Source organism: Lipotes vexillifer, unplaced genomic scaffold (assembly GCF_000442215.2).
Source record: "Lipotes vexillifer unplaced genomic scaffold, Lipotes_vexillifer_v1.1 scaffold1828, whole genome shotgun sequence".
In the NCBI taxonomy this organism is placed as follows: domain Eukaryota; kingdom Metazoa; phylum Chordata; class Mammalia; order Artiodactyla; family Lipotidae; genus Lipotes; species Lipotes vexillifer.
The window spans coordinates 6,588-20,370 of NW_006779969.1; the positions used below are offsets into that span (position 1 = coordinate 6,588).

At 44.1% G+C, this 13,783-nt stretch overlaps 1 protein-coding gene and 1 non-coding gene across 2 annotated transcripts in view; one reads left to right on the plus strand and one right to left on the minus strand.

The window, feature by feature from the left end:
* The window catches only part of GP5 (glycoprotein V platelet), a gene marked incomplete at its 3' end in the record, with an annotated part of 47,971 nt that overhangs the window by 4,082 nt on the left and 30,106 nt on the right, over positions 1 to 13,783 (minus strand). Inside the window, exon 5 of the mRNA XM_007453142.1 lies at positions 4,325 to 4,467. Within this exon, the coding sequence (XP_007453204.1) occupies positions 4,325 to 4,467 (143 nt within the window). The remainder of the gene's footprint in view (positions 1 to 4,324; positions 4,468 to 13,783) is intronic.
* Positions 2,612 to 2,683, plus strand: TRNAE-UUC (transfer RNA glutamic acid (anticodon UUC)). Its single transcript has one exon. It is a non-coding gene; the product is annotated as a tRNA-Glu (tRNA).

Below are 13,783 nucleotides of genomic sequence, written 5' to 3' on the forward strand. Positions count from 1 at the left end.
AGCAAAAAAGGAGGGGGAGGCTAGCCGGGTCCTTCCAGGCCGGTGGGAGGGAGGGAGGAGGCAGGAGGCCAGCCTTCCTACTTACCAGCAGCTCAGCGCTCGGCCGGCGGCCGTCAACCAGAGGGAGCCAGAGAGGAGGACGTGGGACGGCTCACGGCTGCTGCATGAGTGCGGCTCGCCGGGCCCTCCCCGTATTTAAAGGATGCCCGGCGTGAGTCACCACCAGGGGCAGTGTCGGCGCGGTGGCGGGGAGGGGCACGCGCGCCACTGCAGCGCCCCGACGTGCGAGGACAGAGGTGCGGTGTCACCCAAGGAGGCAAGCCTGTGCGCTCAGCGGAAGGGGTTTCCTTCTGCCAGTGTTTTGGATTTTTTTTTTCTTTTTTAAGAACACATTTTCCTCTTATCTCTTTTCCTCCAGTGTTTCTTTTGGACTCTCTCTGCTGCATTGGCCACTGCGGTTCTAGAAAAGACATCCGTTCTTTTCCTTTTAAACTTTCTATTCGGAAGTAATTTCAAATTTACAGAACATTTGCAGGAACAATACAAGGAACCCTCTTATTTGCTTAACCCGATTCACCTGTTGTTAAGGTTTTGGAAAAATTCCGAGGAAAGATAAAGTTACCCCCAGTGTCCCTCCTAAAAACAATGTTTCTTTTCTTTTCTTTCTTTCTTTTTTTTAATTTTTTGGCCGTTCCACGGGGCATGTGGGATCTTAGTTCCACCACCAGGGATCAAACCTGTGCCCCCTCCAGAGGAAGCCTGGAGTCTTAACCACTGGACTGCCAGGGAAGTCCGTAAAAACAATGTTTCGGGCTTCCCCGGTCGCCCAGTGCTTGGGAGTCCGCCTGCCGATGCAGGGGACACGGGTTCGTGCCCCGGTCCGGGAGGATCCCACATCCCGCGGAGCGGCTGGGCCTGTGAGCCATGGCTGCTGAGCCTGCACATCCGGAGTCTGTGCTCCGCAGCGGGAGAGGCCACAACAGTGAGAGGCCTGCGTACCACACACACAAAAAAACAATGTTTCGATTGCCTTCTGACATCATCCTCTGTCCCCTCACTGCCCCCTCCCAGAAGTGGTGACACATGGCAGTGAAGGGATATATCTGAATGAGGAGCTCCCTATGCCCTGCACCTCTGCATTGGAGCTGTCGTCCTGCTGCCCCAGTGGGAAATAAGAAACCATTTCTACTCATGGTATCACCAAGAGGGCCTGGGAAGGAGAGAAAGAAGTCATAGTTGGAGGGGAAGGGAGGCTGTTAAACCCCAACTTCTCCAAGGTGGAGCCTCAACAAGGTACGAGCCACACTGGATTAAGCCACCTGCCCTCCCCCGGCTCAGTTTACCCTCTCAGCCAAGTGGGGAGAGTAATATTTACACACAGTGCCTCATGGCATGCTGAAAGCCTTAATTAACGTTTGCACTGTGCTTTGAGAGCTGTGATGAAAGGAAAACATAAAAGTGCGTAGTGTTATTACTGAAACAGTCATTTGGGGAGCTTGCCACGGTCAAGCCCTTCAGCCTGAATCATGCCACATTCCTCCTCACCGTGGCCCCATGATTCAGAGGCAGAAACAAAAAGTGCCCTGTCCATTAAGATATGCTGGCCCAAAAGGGGCAGGGTACTTGGAGGGGGTCTCCACACAGCACCCAGCCCATCTCTTCAGCCACCAGCCTTCCTTCCAAATAATAGTCCACGTGGAAAACTCCCTCCCTCTTACTCCCCTGGAGCCTCCATATCCCCACATTCGGGTCTTCAACTGCCTTTCCACAGAACCTGCAAGGATAAGAATATTCCCTCTTTACCTTCTTTCCTTCCTTCCCAATCCTGACATTCAGCCGCCCTGTGCTAGGCCTTAAGCTGGGAGCTCCAGACAACACAGGGATGAGTCAGATACGTTTCCTGCCCATAAAGAGCTGACACTCAGCGGGCAGGAAGAAAGAAAGGCTGTTCAGGAAGCACCTACTGTGAGCCAGAAAGCCCAGAGCACCTTATTACTTTAATTCATCTACACCGGCTTTCTCAGCCTCACCACTATTGACATTTGGGGCCAGAGGATTTTTTGTCGTAGGGAGCTGTCCTATATATCATAGGCTACTTAGAGCATCCCTGGCCTCTACCCACTAGATGCCAGTAGCATCCCTCCCAAGTTGTGACAACCAAAAATGTCTCTACACAGGGCCAAATGTCCCCTGGGGAGTCAGCACACATGCACACACACCACACACACACACACAACTGAGAACCACTGATTACCAAATAATCCTGCAAGTGGGAGTAATTGCCCCCACTTCACAAATAGGAAAACTGAGGCCCTGGGCAGTTAACTAATTTCCCCAAGATCACACACTACGTGGCAGAACTAGGATTCAAATCCTAGACTGTGGATTGTATGCTATTTCCACCACATTGTGTGCTTGGACACACATAATACTGTAGATAGAAGTGCGGTTGTGCTGGGATTGGTGGAGACGAAGGGTTAGGCAGGGACGAGGGGAGTGAAGTCACTGACAGAAGCTTCCTTGAGGTAAGGTTGATACCTGTGGGTGCATTTGAAGGGATAGGGCTTGAGTTTCACGTAAAAGGTGTCTTGAAAATGTGAGCAGGGGGAATTCCCTGGTGGTCCAGTGGTTAGGACTCGGCACTTTCACTGCCGTGGCCCAGGTTCAGTTCCTGGTTGGGGAACTGAGATCCTGCAAGCCAGGTGGCGCAGCCAAAATAAAGAAGGAAATAATTTTTTTTAATTAAAAAAAAAAAAAAAAAAAAGATGAACAGGATCTGGAAATGAGGGGGGAGTTAAGGAAAATCACGGAGTCAGAGCAAGAAGGCGAGAGAGCTCACAACCAAACACTGTGTGTGGCTAGAGCCCAGGGTGTGGGACAGACCCAGCTGGGAGGGCTGGGATGCCTCCCTGAGGAGTGGGATGTCTCTCTGCAGGCAGGAGGGAGCCACCGCAGGTTTTGGAGGAGGCGAGGGGCACAGTCAGAGCCACGCTGCAGGAGGTACAGTACCACAGGGTTTCCAGGTTTCATGGAGGACCCTTGGGTGCTTGCAGTTTTCAAAGCACTTCTCTCATTTTCTTTGGTCCTCATGAAAAGAAACGGGTTTCAATACAGTAACCAGGCCGTGCAGGAAGGTCCATTCCCCAGATTAAGAGTGTAAAGATTTATTGTATAGCACAGGGAACTAAATTCAACATCTTGTACTAACCGATAATGGAAAAGAATTGAAAAAAAGAGAATATAGATATATACATATATATGTGTATAACCGAATCACTTTGCTCTATACAATTGAAAGTAATGCAACATTGTAAGTCAACTATACTTCTATTAAAAAAATAAAAAAATAAGAGTGTCTGTCGGGATCCAGCTATAGGACCTCAGAGCTTCCGCTCACTGAGCCCCTCTTTCATGGAGAAGCATACTCTCCGCTACAGAGAAAGCAAAATGACCCCACTCAGTCCCCAGAAGTGAAATCTATTATTGGTGAAAGTAAAGGGCTGATTCACTACCCACAGGTCCTGTAAAGCTCAGGGTTCACTTTCCAGCCCCTCTGGGAGTACCAGAAGGACCAGGTTGCCTCGGGGTTCAGAGAACTCAGCACTCCCACCCACGCATGTTTCTCTAGTTTGGTGAATAAGCACAGAATCCAGGGAACTGCAAACCATACCAGCCAGCCTCCCCACTGGGGAGGAAGCCCCTCCACCTCACCCTCAAGAGGTGAAGTTATGACCCACTTGGTCTACTTGCAGGATGGGGCTGTCAGTACTGCACCATGAGGTCCTCTGGTAGATTGACAGAATAAAAAAGATGGAGACACCCAGGCTTGGCAAGGATGCTGGTGGTCTCACACACTGTTAATGGGAATATAAATTGGTGGAGCAGCAGATATCAAAATTCAAAACATGTAAACCAGCATCAGTGCCACATTCACTGACAGGATCATGTGGGCATGAAGCTATATGTTCAAGCATCGTTGGCAGTAACAGATCTTTGTAAACAATGCAGATGTCCGTCCATAAGACAATGATTCCCTGCACCACGAAAACCCATACCAAGTAGCTAATTTAAAAGAGGGGGTTCACCTTTATTCGCTGAGAAAGAAAAATGTATATGATGTTTTAAGCAGGCTAATATATATATAATATGATTGCACTTATTGGTTTTAAGAAAGCACTCTTTCTATTTGTTGATCATGATCACGCAAAAAGCCAGATGGTACAAAACTTCAGTTTTCCCATCGCATGGCCCTTTCAGTGCCCATGGAGTCAGCCTGAGATGGGCACCCAGGGCTCTTGTCTCTGCCTGTCCCCCAACTTCTCACCTTCCCCAGGTGGCCCTGTTCTGCCCTCACCTGCTGCTCCCCTCTCAGTGGCCCAGCTGTCTTGGAGGCAGAGAAGGCCACACCCCTGAGCTCCAGATGCATGGCTGTGGTTCCCAGCTCATTCCCATAGCCCCAGCTGTTCTCTGAAGGAGGAATTTTAGGTGGTTCCTCAGAGCAGTGAATCTCAAAGACACACAGGCATCCCTTGTGCTCACGTAGACAGACTCTCATAACAGGACTGGGATGTGGCCACCACCTAAGTCTCTGTCCACTTACTCCGTTTTATAAAAAACCTTTCCCAACACAGATAAGGAGGAACAAGAGAGAAGAGTGCAGGTGAGAGAAAATTTCAAACAGCTATATATCTGTGTGTGTGTGTGTTTACATGTACACACAAGTGTATCTTTGTCTATATCTATTATATAAATGCACAGAAAAAGATCTAGAAGGATACACACAAAACTGCTCCAGTAGTGGGGGTAGGGAGTAGTGATGAATGAGGATAGTTTAGAACTATCTGTTGCTTTATGTTGCATTAAAAAAAAAAAAAAAAAAAAAAAAAAAATAATTTATTTCCAAAACAGAAAGACTCACAAACACAGAAAACAAACTTATGGTTACCAAAGAGGAAAGAAAAAAAAAAAAAAAAAAAGACAAAAATGAATTTATTTCCAAAACAGAAAGACTCACAAACACAGAAAACAAACTTATGGTTACCAAAGAGGAAAGGGGGGGTTGGGGGAGGAATAAATTAAGAGGCTGGGATTAACATATACACACTACTACGTATAAAATAGAAAACCAACAAGGACCTACTGTACAGCACAGTGAACTATTCTCAGTATTTTGTAATAACCTGTAAGGGAAAAGAATCTGAAAAAGAATAGATATATAACTGAATCACTGTGCTGTACACCTGAAACTTACACAATATTGTAAATCCAACTATAATTTTAAAAATTTTTAAAAAAATAAATAAATAAATAAACATACATTCCTGAATTTCATCTAATTGATCATTAGGACAACTATTTTAAGACAAAAAACAAAATTCTAGTTTTTTTAAATGTTTCTTTATATTACATTGAATCCTGGCTCCCTGGACCCTCTACAGATGGTTCTCTTCCCCATTTCAGGCCCCATCGTCCCTGCCCTCGCCCACAGGCCAGCCCCTCAGACATTTGGGATCCATGAACAGGCTCACCTCATTCCAAGCCCCTTCCTCTCCTGCACCTTTGGACACCTCATATAGTTCCTTCCCTCCACCATCCTGGTTGCTCAGCTTGGAGCCCCAGCTCAGCAAACCAAGCGTTCATTAAAGGTCAGGCCCAGCCAAGGGCCCGTATACAGAAGTGAATTTGTCTGAAGGGGACTCAAACACATGAACAGTCATATTCAAGTGCAAGGCATGTATGAGATGGGGCCACACAAGGGAGCCGCCCAGCCTGCCTGAGCCATGGGAGAAAGGCTCCCCCAAGGAGGTGACCCTTGGTCTAAGCCTGGTAGGATGAGCAGGCATTTGGGCACACTGGGAAGAACAAATAGCATTTGCAAAAGCTAAAAGGCACCAAGGACCATGGTACATGGAGCATGTGTCAAATAGTTCCAGATAACCAGAGGGCAGGGTGTGTGTGAGGGCTCTGCAGGAACACCATCCAGGGGGAATGCAGGAGGTACTGTATGAAGGGACCCACCAACTGGACTCATTCTGTAGGTAATGGAGGGCCATGGAAGGGTTCAGCCAAGGAGAGATGTGGTCAGGTTGGTGTAGGGCAGTGGTTTTCAACCAAGGGTGATTTTGCCACCCTCTCAGGGGACATTTGGTAATGACTGAAGACATTTTTGGTTGTCACAACTTGGAGAATGCAAGTAGCGTTAAGTGAGTACAGGCCAGAGATGTTGCTACATAGCTTCCAGTGCCCAGGACAGCCCTCCACAACAAAGAGTAATCTGGGCTGAGATGTCAAGAGTGCTGAAGTTGAGGAACACTGGTGTAGATGATGGATGGCTCTGGCAGCAGTACGGAAGATGGATTGCTTGGGAGGAGGGGGTGAGGGTACGGAGACCTAATAAAAAAAGTATAGCAATAGCTCAGATGGGAGATGTTGAAAGCCTGAGCTAAGACCAGACAGTGAGGACTGAAAGAGGAGACTGCATCAAAAGTTATGTAAGGAGTAAAACTGGTAAAACATGGTGATGGATTGATTACATTGGTAAGTGGGGTAACACAATGGGGCCGTCACTATATGGGTTAGGTCACAACAAAGTGAGCCCCAAAAAGCAAGAGCTTAAATAAGATGAAGGTTTATTTTCCATCTAGAGCTGGAAGGGTGGTATATCAGGGACTGAGATCCCATCTATCTAATTGCTCTGCCATCTCAATCCATGGTTACCATCTCATGGCTAAAATAGCTGCTCCATCTCCTGCCTTCACATTCATATTCCAGCCAAAGGAAAGGAGGAAGGGCTCAGTCCTTCTTTTTCAAGGCATGACCTAGGAGCTATACATATCATTTCTGTTCACTTTCTATCGGTCAGAACTTAGTCATATGGCTGCCCCTTCCTGCAAGGGAAATGTAGTCTTGAGCTGAACGCCATGTACAAAAGTAAAACACTTATAACTATGAAAGTAGGTGTGCACAGTTACTGGGGGGGCTCTTAGCAGTCCACGCCACAGGTGATGAAAGAGAAAAAACTCATGAAGGAAAGCAACCAGGTTTTCAGCATGGTGCGTACCATTAAGAGGGGGAGAAGAGACAGGGGAGGGCGTTGGGAGCATGATAGCAGACTCACCTGGACAGGCTGCATTTGAGCCCCATGGGACCATAATGTAGACTGTCCAGCGGAGTCTGAAATCAGGGTCTGAGCTCAGGAAAGGGTCTGGATGCTGATGGAGGTCTAAGGAGCCATAGATGAGGACATTGTCCAGAAATGGTGTCAATCTGGAGTCCAAGAACCTCACTGATTAAAGCAGGCTCTACACCTAAAGGATGAGAGGGAGAGGCAGCGGGCGACTCCGTGAGATAGCATGTCAGTGCATGTGCTGTGCATGGGCGATTTTCTAGAGAAAAAAAAAAAAAAATCTCATGACTTTCGTCAGATTCTCAAGGGGTCTGGGTGCAGAGTGAGCTAAGAAGAGGGTTCAGAAAGGCAGCCTGGGGCTTCCCAATATTACTGAGGCAGACAAAGGCAGAGTAGCCAACTGCAGGGACCAAAAAGCGCAGTGAGGGAGGTGGTAGGAGCAGTATGATGCAGCGTTTGAGGGGTGGGGCAGAGTACGACGATGTGGCAGCTGACGGAGGAGCACGTGGGCGTGGCAGTGCTGTGCGGAGCCCGTGGGTGTGGCGGTGGTGCGGAGTCCGTGGGCGTGGCGGTGGTGGGGAGCCTGTGGGCGTGGCGGTGCTGTGGGGGCAGTAGAATGAGCAGGCGAAGGTGGCAGGGTCCCGGAGCACGGGATGGGAGAGAAGGCTCATCCTGGAGGGGACACTGGGCTTTTGGGGTAACAAGATTCAACATGTCAGAGGTTGAGTGGAAATGTCCAGCAGAGAGGGAGGAATTGTGAAGAAATAGAGCGAATGATATTTTCTTGAAACAGGTTCCTGACACCAAATTCAGGTGTGGTCCCAGCACCAGGAGCAGAAGTGCCTGCTGTCACAGAAAGGGCTTAGGCTTCTGGGGCGCTTGCCACCTTTACCTGTCTCTGGATGGGTCCTTGGTGAGTTCGTCACCTCTCCAAGCCTCCCTGTCCCCGTGTGTGAACTCAGTAACAACCTGCCTGACGTGACTGATTAAAGGATGAGAAGAAAAATCATGTGTGAAAGGCCCAGCTCAGTCCTGATCACAGTTGATGCTCAGTAGGTGGGCGGGCCCTTCTCTCTTCCCCACCCTTCTCTTCTTATAGGATGGCTGCTGTTTTGTGTGTGTGTGTGTGTGTTTTTTTTTCCTCAAGTCCATTCTCTAGTAAGTCTGTGTCTTTATTCCTGTTTCACCCCTAGGTTCTTCATGACATTTTTTTCCCTTAAATTCCATATATATGTGTTAGCATATGGTATTTGTCTCTATCCTTCTGACTTACTTCACTCTGTATGACAGACTCTGGGCTTATCCACCTCATTACAAATAGCTCAATTTTGTTTCTTTTTATGGCTGAGTAATATTCCATTGCATATCTGTGCCACATCTTCTTTATCCATTCATCCGATGATGGACACTTAGGTTGTTTCCATCTCTGGGCTATTGTAAATAGAGCTGCAATGAACATTTTGGTACATGATTCTTTTTGAATTATGGTTTTCTCAGGGTATATGCCTAGTAGTGGGATTGCTGGGTCATATGGTAGTTCAATTTGTAGTTTTTAAGGAACCTCCATACTGTTCTCCACAGTGGCTGTATCAATTTACATTCCCACCAACAGTGTAAGAGGGTTCCCTTTTCTCCACACCCTCTCCAGCATTTATTGTTTCTAGATTTTTTGATGATGGCCATTCTGACTGGTGTGAGATGATATCTCATTGTAGTTTTGATTTGCATTTCTCTAATGATTAATGATGTTGAGCATTCTTTCATGTGTTTGTTGGCAGTCTGTATATCTTCTTTGGAGAAATGTCTATTTAGGTCTTCTGCCCATTTTTGGATTGGGTTGTTTATTTTTTTGTTATTGAGCTGCATGAGCTGCCTGTAAATTTTAGAGATTAATCCTTTGTCAGTTGATTCATTTGCAAATATTTTCTCCCATTCTGAGGGCTGTCTTTTGGTCTTGTTTATGGTTTCCTTTGCTGTGCAAAAGCTTTGAAGTTTCATTAGGTCCCATTTGTTTATTTTTGTTTTTATCTCCATTACTCTAGGAGATGGGTCAAGAAGGATCTTGCTGTGATTTATGTCATAGAGTGTTCTGCCTATGTTTTCCTCTAAGAGTTTGATAGTTTCTGGCCTTACATTTAGGTCTTTAATCCATTTTGAGCTTATTTTTGTGTATGGTGTTAGGGAGTGATCTAATCTCATACTTTTACATGTACCTGTCCAGTTTTCCCAGCACCACTTATTGAAGAGGCTGTCCTTTCTCCACTGTACGTTCCTGCCACCTTTATCAAAGATAAGGTGTCCATATGTGCGTGGGTTTATCTCTGGGCTTTCTATCCTATTCCATTGATCTATCTTTCTGTTTTTGTGCCAGTACCATACTGTCTTGATTACTGTAGCTTTGTAGTATAGTCTGAAGTCAGGCAGCCTGATTCCTCCAGCTCCATTTTTTGTTCTCAAGATTGCTTTGGCTATTCGGGGTCTTTTGTGTTTCCATACAAATTGTGAAATTTTTTGTTCTAGTTCTGTGAAAAATGCCAGTGGTAGTTTGATAGGGATTGCATTGAATCTATAGATTGCTTTGGGAAGTAGAGTCATTTTCACAATGTTGATTCTTCCAATCCAAGAACATGGTATATCTCTCCATCTGTTTGTATCATCTTTAATTTCTTTCATCAGTGTCTTATAATTTTCTGCATACAGGTCTTTTGTCTCCTTAGGTAGGTTTATTCCTAGATATTTTATTCTTTTTGTTGCAATGGTAAATGGGAGTGTTTTCTTGATTTCACTTTCAGATTTTTCATCATTAGTATATAGGAATGCCAGAGATTTCTGTGCATTAATTTTGTATCCTGCTACTTTACCAAATTCATTGATTAGCTCTAGTAGTTTTCTGGTAGCATCTTTAGGATTCTCTATGTATAGTATCATGTCATCTGCAAACAGTGACAGCTTTACTTCTTCTTTTCCGATTTGGATTCCTTTTATTTCCTTTTCTTCTCTGATTGCTGTGGCTAAAACTTCCAAAACTATGTTGAATAAGAGTGGTGAGAGTGGGCAACCTTGTCTTGTTCCTGACCTTAGTGGAAATGCTTTCAGTTTTTCGCCATTGAGGATGATGTTGGCTGTGGGCTTGTCATATACGGCCTTTATTATATTGAGGAAAGTTCCCTCTACACCTACTTTCTGCAGGGTTTTTATCATAAATGGGTGTTGAATTTTGTCAAAAGCTTTCTCTGCATCTATTGAGATGATCATATGGTTTTTCTCCTTCAATTTGTTAATATGGTTAATCACATTGATAGATTTGCGTATATTGAAGAATCCTTGCATTCCTGGAATAAACCCCACTTCTTGATCATGGTGTATGATCCGTTTAATGTGCTGTTGGATTCTGTTTGCTAGTATTTTGTTGAGGATTTTTGCATCTATGTTCATCAGTGATATTGACCTGTAGTTTTCTTTATTTGTGACATCCTTGTCTGGTTTTGGTATCAGGGTGGTGGCCTCATAGAATGAGTTTGGGAGTGTTCCTCTCTCTGCTATATTTTGGAAGAGTTTGAGAAGGATAGGTGTTAGCTCTTCTCTAAATGTTTGATAGAATTCGCCTGTGAAGCCATCTGGTCGTGGGCTTTTGTTTGTTGGAAGATTTTTAATCACAGTTTCAATTTCAGTGCTTGTGATTGGTCTGTTCATATTTTCTATTTCTTCCTGATTCAGTCTTGGCAGGTTGTGCCTTTCTAAGAATTTGTACATTTCTTCCAGGTTGTCCATTTTATTGGCATAGAGTTGCTTGTAGTAATCTGTCATGATCGTTTGTATTTCTGCAGTGTCAGTTGTTACTTCTCCTTTTTCATTTCCAATTCTATTGACTTCAGTCTTCTCCCTTTTTTTCTTGATGAGTCTGGCTAATGGTTTATCAATTTTGTTTATCTTCTCAGAGAACCAGCTTTTAGTTTTATTGATCTTTGCTATCGCTTCCTTCATTTCTTTTTCATTTATTTCTGATCTGATTTTTATGATTTCTTTCCTTCTGCTAACTTTGGGGTTTTTTTGTTCTTCTTTCTCTAATTGCTTGAGGTGCAAGGTTAGGTTGTTTATTCGAGATGTTTCCTGCTTCTTAAGGTGGGCTTGTATTGCTATAAACTTCCCTCTTAGAACTGCTTTTGCTGCATCCCATAGATTTGGGGTTGTCGTGTCTCCTCTGTCATTTGTTTCTAGGTATTTTTTGATTTTCTCTTTGATTTCTTCAGTGATCACTTTGTTATTAAGTAGTGTATTGTTTAGCCTCCATGTGTTTGTATTTTTTACAGATCTTTTCCTGTAATTGATATCTAGCCTCATAGCGTTGTGGTAGGAAAAGATACTTGATACAATTTCAATTTTCTTAAATTTACCAAGGCTTGATTTGTGACCCAAGATATAATCTATCCTGGAGAATGTTCCATGAGCACTTGAGAAAAATGTGTAATCTGTTGTTTTGGGATGGAATGTCCTATAAATATCAATTAAGTCCATGTTGTTTAATGTATCACTTAAAGCTTGGGTTTCCTTCTTTATTTTCATTTTGGATGATCTGTCCATTGGTGAAAGTGGGGTGCTAAAGTCCCCTACTATGAATGTATTACTGTTGATTTCCCCTTTTATGGCTGTTAGTATTTGCCTTATGTATTGAGGTGCTCCTATGTTGGGTGCATAAATATTTACAATTGTTATATCTTCTTCTTGGACCGATCCCTTGATCATTATGTAGTGTCCTTCTTTGTCTCTTGTAATAGTCTTTATTTTAAAGTCTATTTTGTCTGATGTGAGAATTGCTACTCCAGCTTTCTTTTGGTTTCCATTTGCATGAAATACCTTTTTCCATCCTCTTACTTTCAGTCTGTATGTGTCTCTAGGTCTGAAGTGGGTCTCTTGTGGACAGCAAATATATGCGTCTTGTTTTTGTATCCATTGAGCCAATCTGTGTCTTTTGGTGGGAGCATTTGGTCCATTTACATTTAAGGTAATTATCGATATGTATGTTCCTATTCCCATTTTCTTAATTGTTTTGGGTTCGTTATTGTAGGTCTTTTCCTTCTCTTGTGTTTCTTGCCTAGAGAAGTTCCTTTAGCAGTTGTTGTAGAGCTGGTTTGGTGGTGCTGAACTCTCTCAGCTTTTGTTTGTCTGTAAAGGTTTTAATTTCTCCATTAAATCTGAATGACATCCTTGCTGGGTAGAGTAATCTTGGTTGCAGGTTTTTCTCCTTCATCACTTTAAATATGTCCTGCCACTCCCTTCTGGCTTAAAGAGTTTCTGCTGAGCGATCAGCTGTTAACCTTATGGGGATTCCCTTGTGTGTTATTTGTTGATTTTCCCTTGCTGCTTTTAATATGTTTTCTTTGTATTTAATTTTTGACAGTTTGATTAATATGTGTCTTGGCGTATTTCTCCTTGGATTTTTCCTGTATGGGACTCTCTGTGCTTCCTGGACTTGATTAACTATTTCCTTTCCCATATTAGGGAAGTTTTCAACTATAATCTCTTCAAATATTTTCTCAGTCCCTTTCTTTTTCTCTTCTTCTTCTGGAACCCCTATAATTCGAATGTTGGTGTGTTTAATGTTGTCCCAGAGGTCTCTGACACTGTCCTCAGTTCTTTTCATTCTTTTTTCTTTATTCTGCTCTGCATTAGTTATTTCCACTATTTTATCTTCCAGGTCACTTATCCGTTCTTCTGCCTCAGTTATTCTGCTATTGATCCCATCTACAGTATTTTTCGTTTCATTTATTGTGTTGTTCATCATTGTTTGTTTCATCTTTAGTTCTTCTAGGTCCTTGTTAAACGTTTCTTGCATTTTGTCTATTCTATTTCCAAGATTTTGGATCATCTTTACTATCATTGTTCTGAATTCTTTTTCAGGTAGACTGCCTATTTCCTCTTCATTTGTTAGGTCTGGTGTGTTTTTATCTTGCTCCTTCATCTGCTGTGTGTTCTTCTGTCTTTTCATTTTGCTTATCTTACTGTGTTTGGGGTCTCCTTTTTGCAGGCTGAAGGTTCGTAGTTCCTGTTGTTTTTGGTGTCTGTCCCCAGTGGCTAAGGTTGGTTCAGTGGGTTGTGTAGGCTTCCTGGTGGAGGGGACTAGTGCCTGTGTTCTGGTGGATGAGGCTGGATCTTGTCTTTCTGGTGGGCAGGTCCACGTCTGGTGGTGTGTTTTGGGGTGTCTGTAGACTTATTATGATTTGGGGCAGCCTCTCTGCTAATGGGTGGGGTTGTGTTCCTGTCTTGCTAGTTGTTTGGCATAGGATGTCCAGCACTGTAGCTTGCTGGTCGTTCAGTGAAACTGAGTGCTGGCGTTTAGATGGAGATCTCTGGGAGATTTTCGCCGTTTGATATTATGTGGGGCTGGGAGGTCTCTTCTTGACGAGTGTTCTGAAGTTGGCTCTCCCACCTCAGAGGCAGAGTCCTGACTCCTGGCTGCAGCACCAAGAACCTTTCATCCGCACGGCTCAGAAGAAAAGGGAGAAAAAGTACAAAGAAAGAATTAGTAGAAGTAGAAGGAAAGAAAGAAAGGAAGGAGAGAGGGAGGGAGGGAGCAAGGAAGGAAGGAGGGAAGGAAGGAAAAAAAGAAAGAAAGAAGATAAAGTAAAATAAAATAAAAAAGAAAGGAGGGAGGGAGGG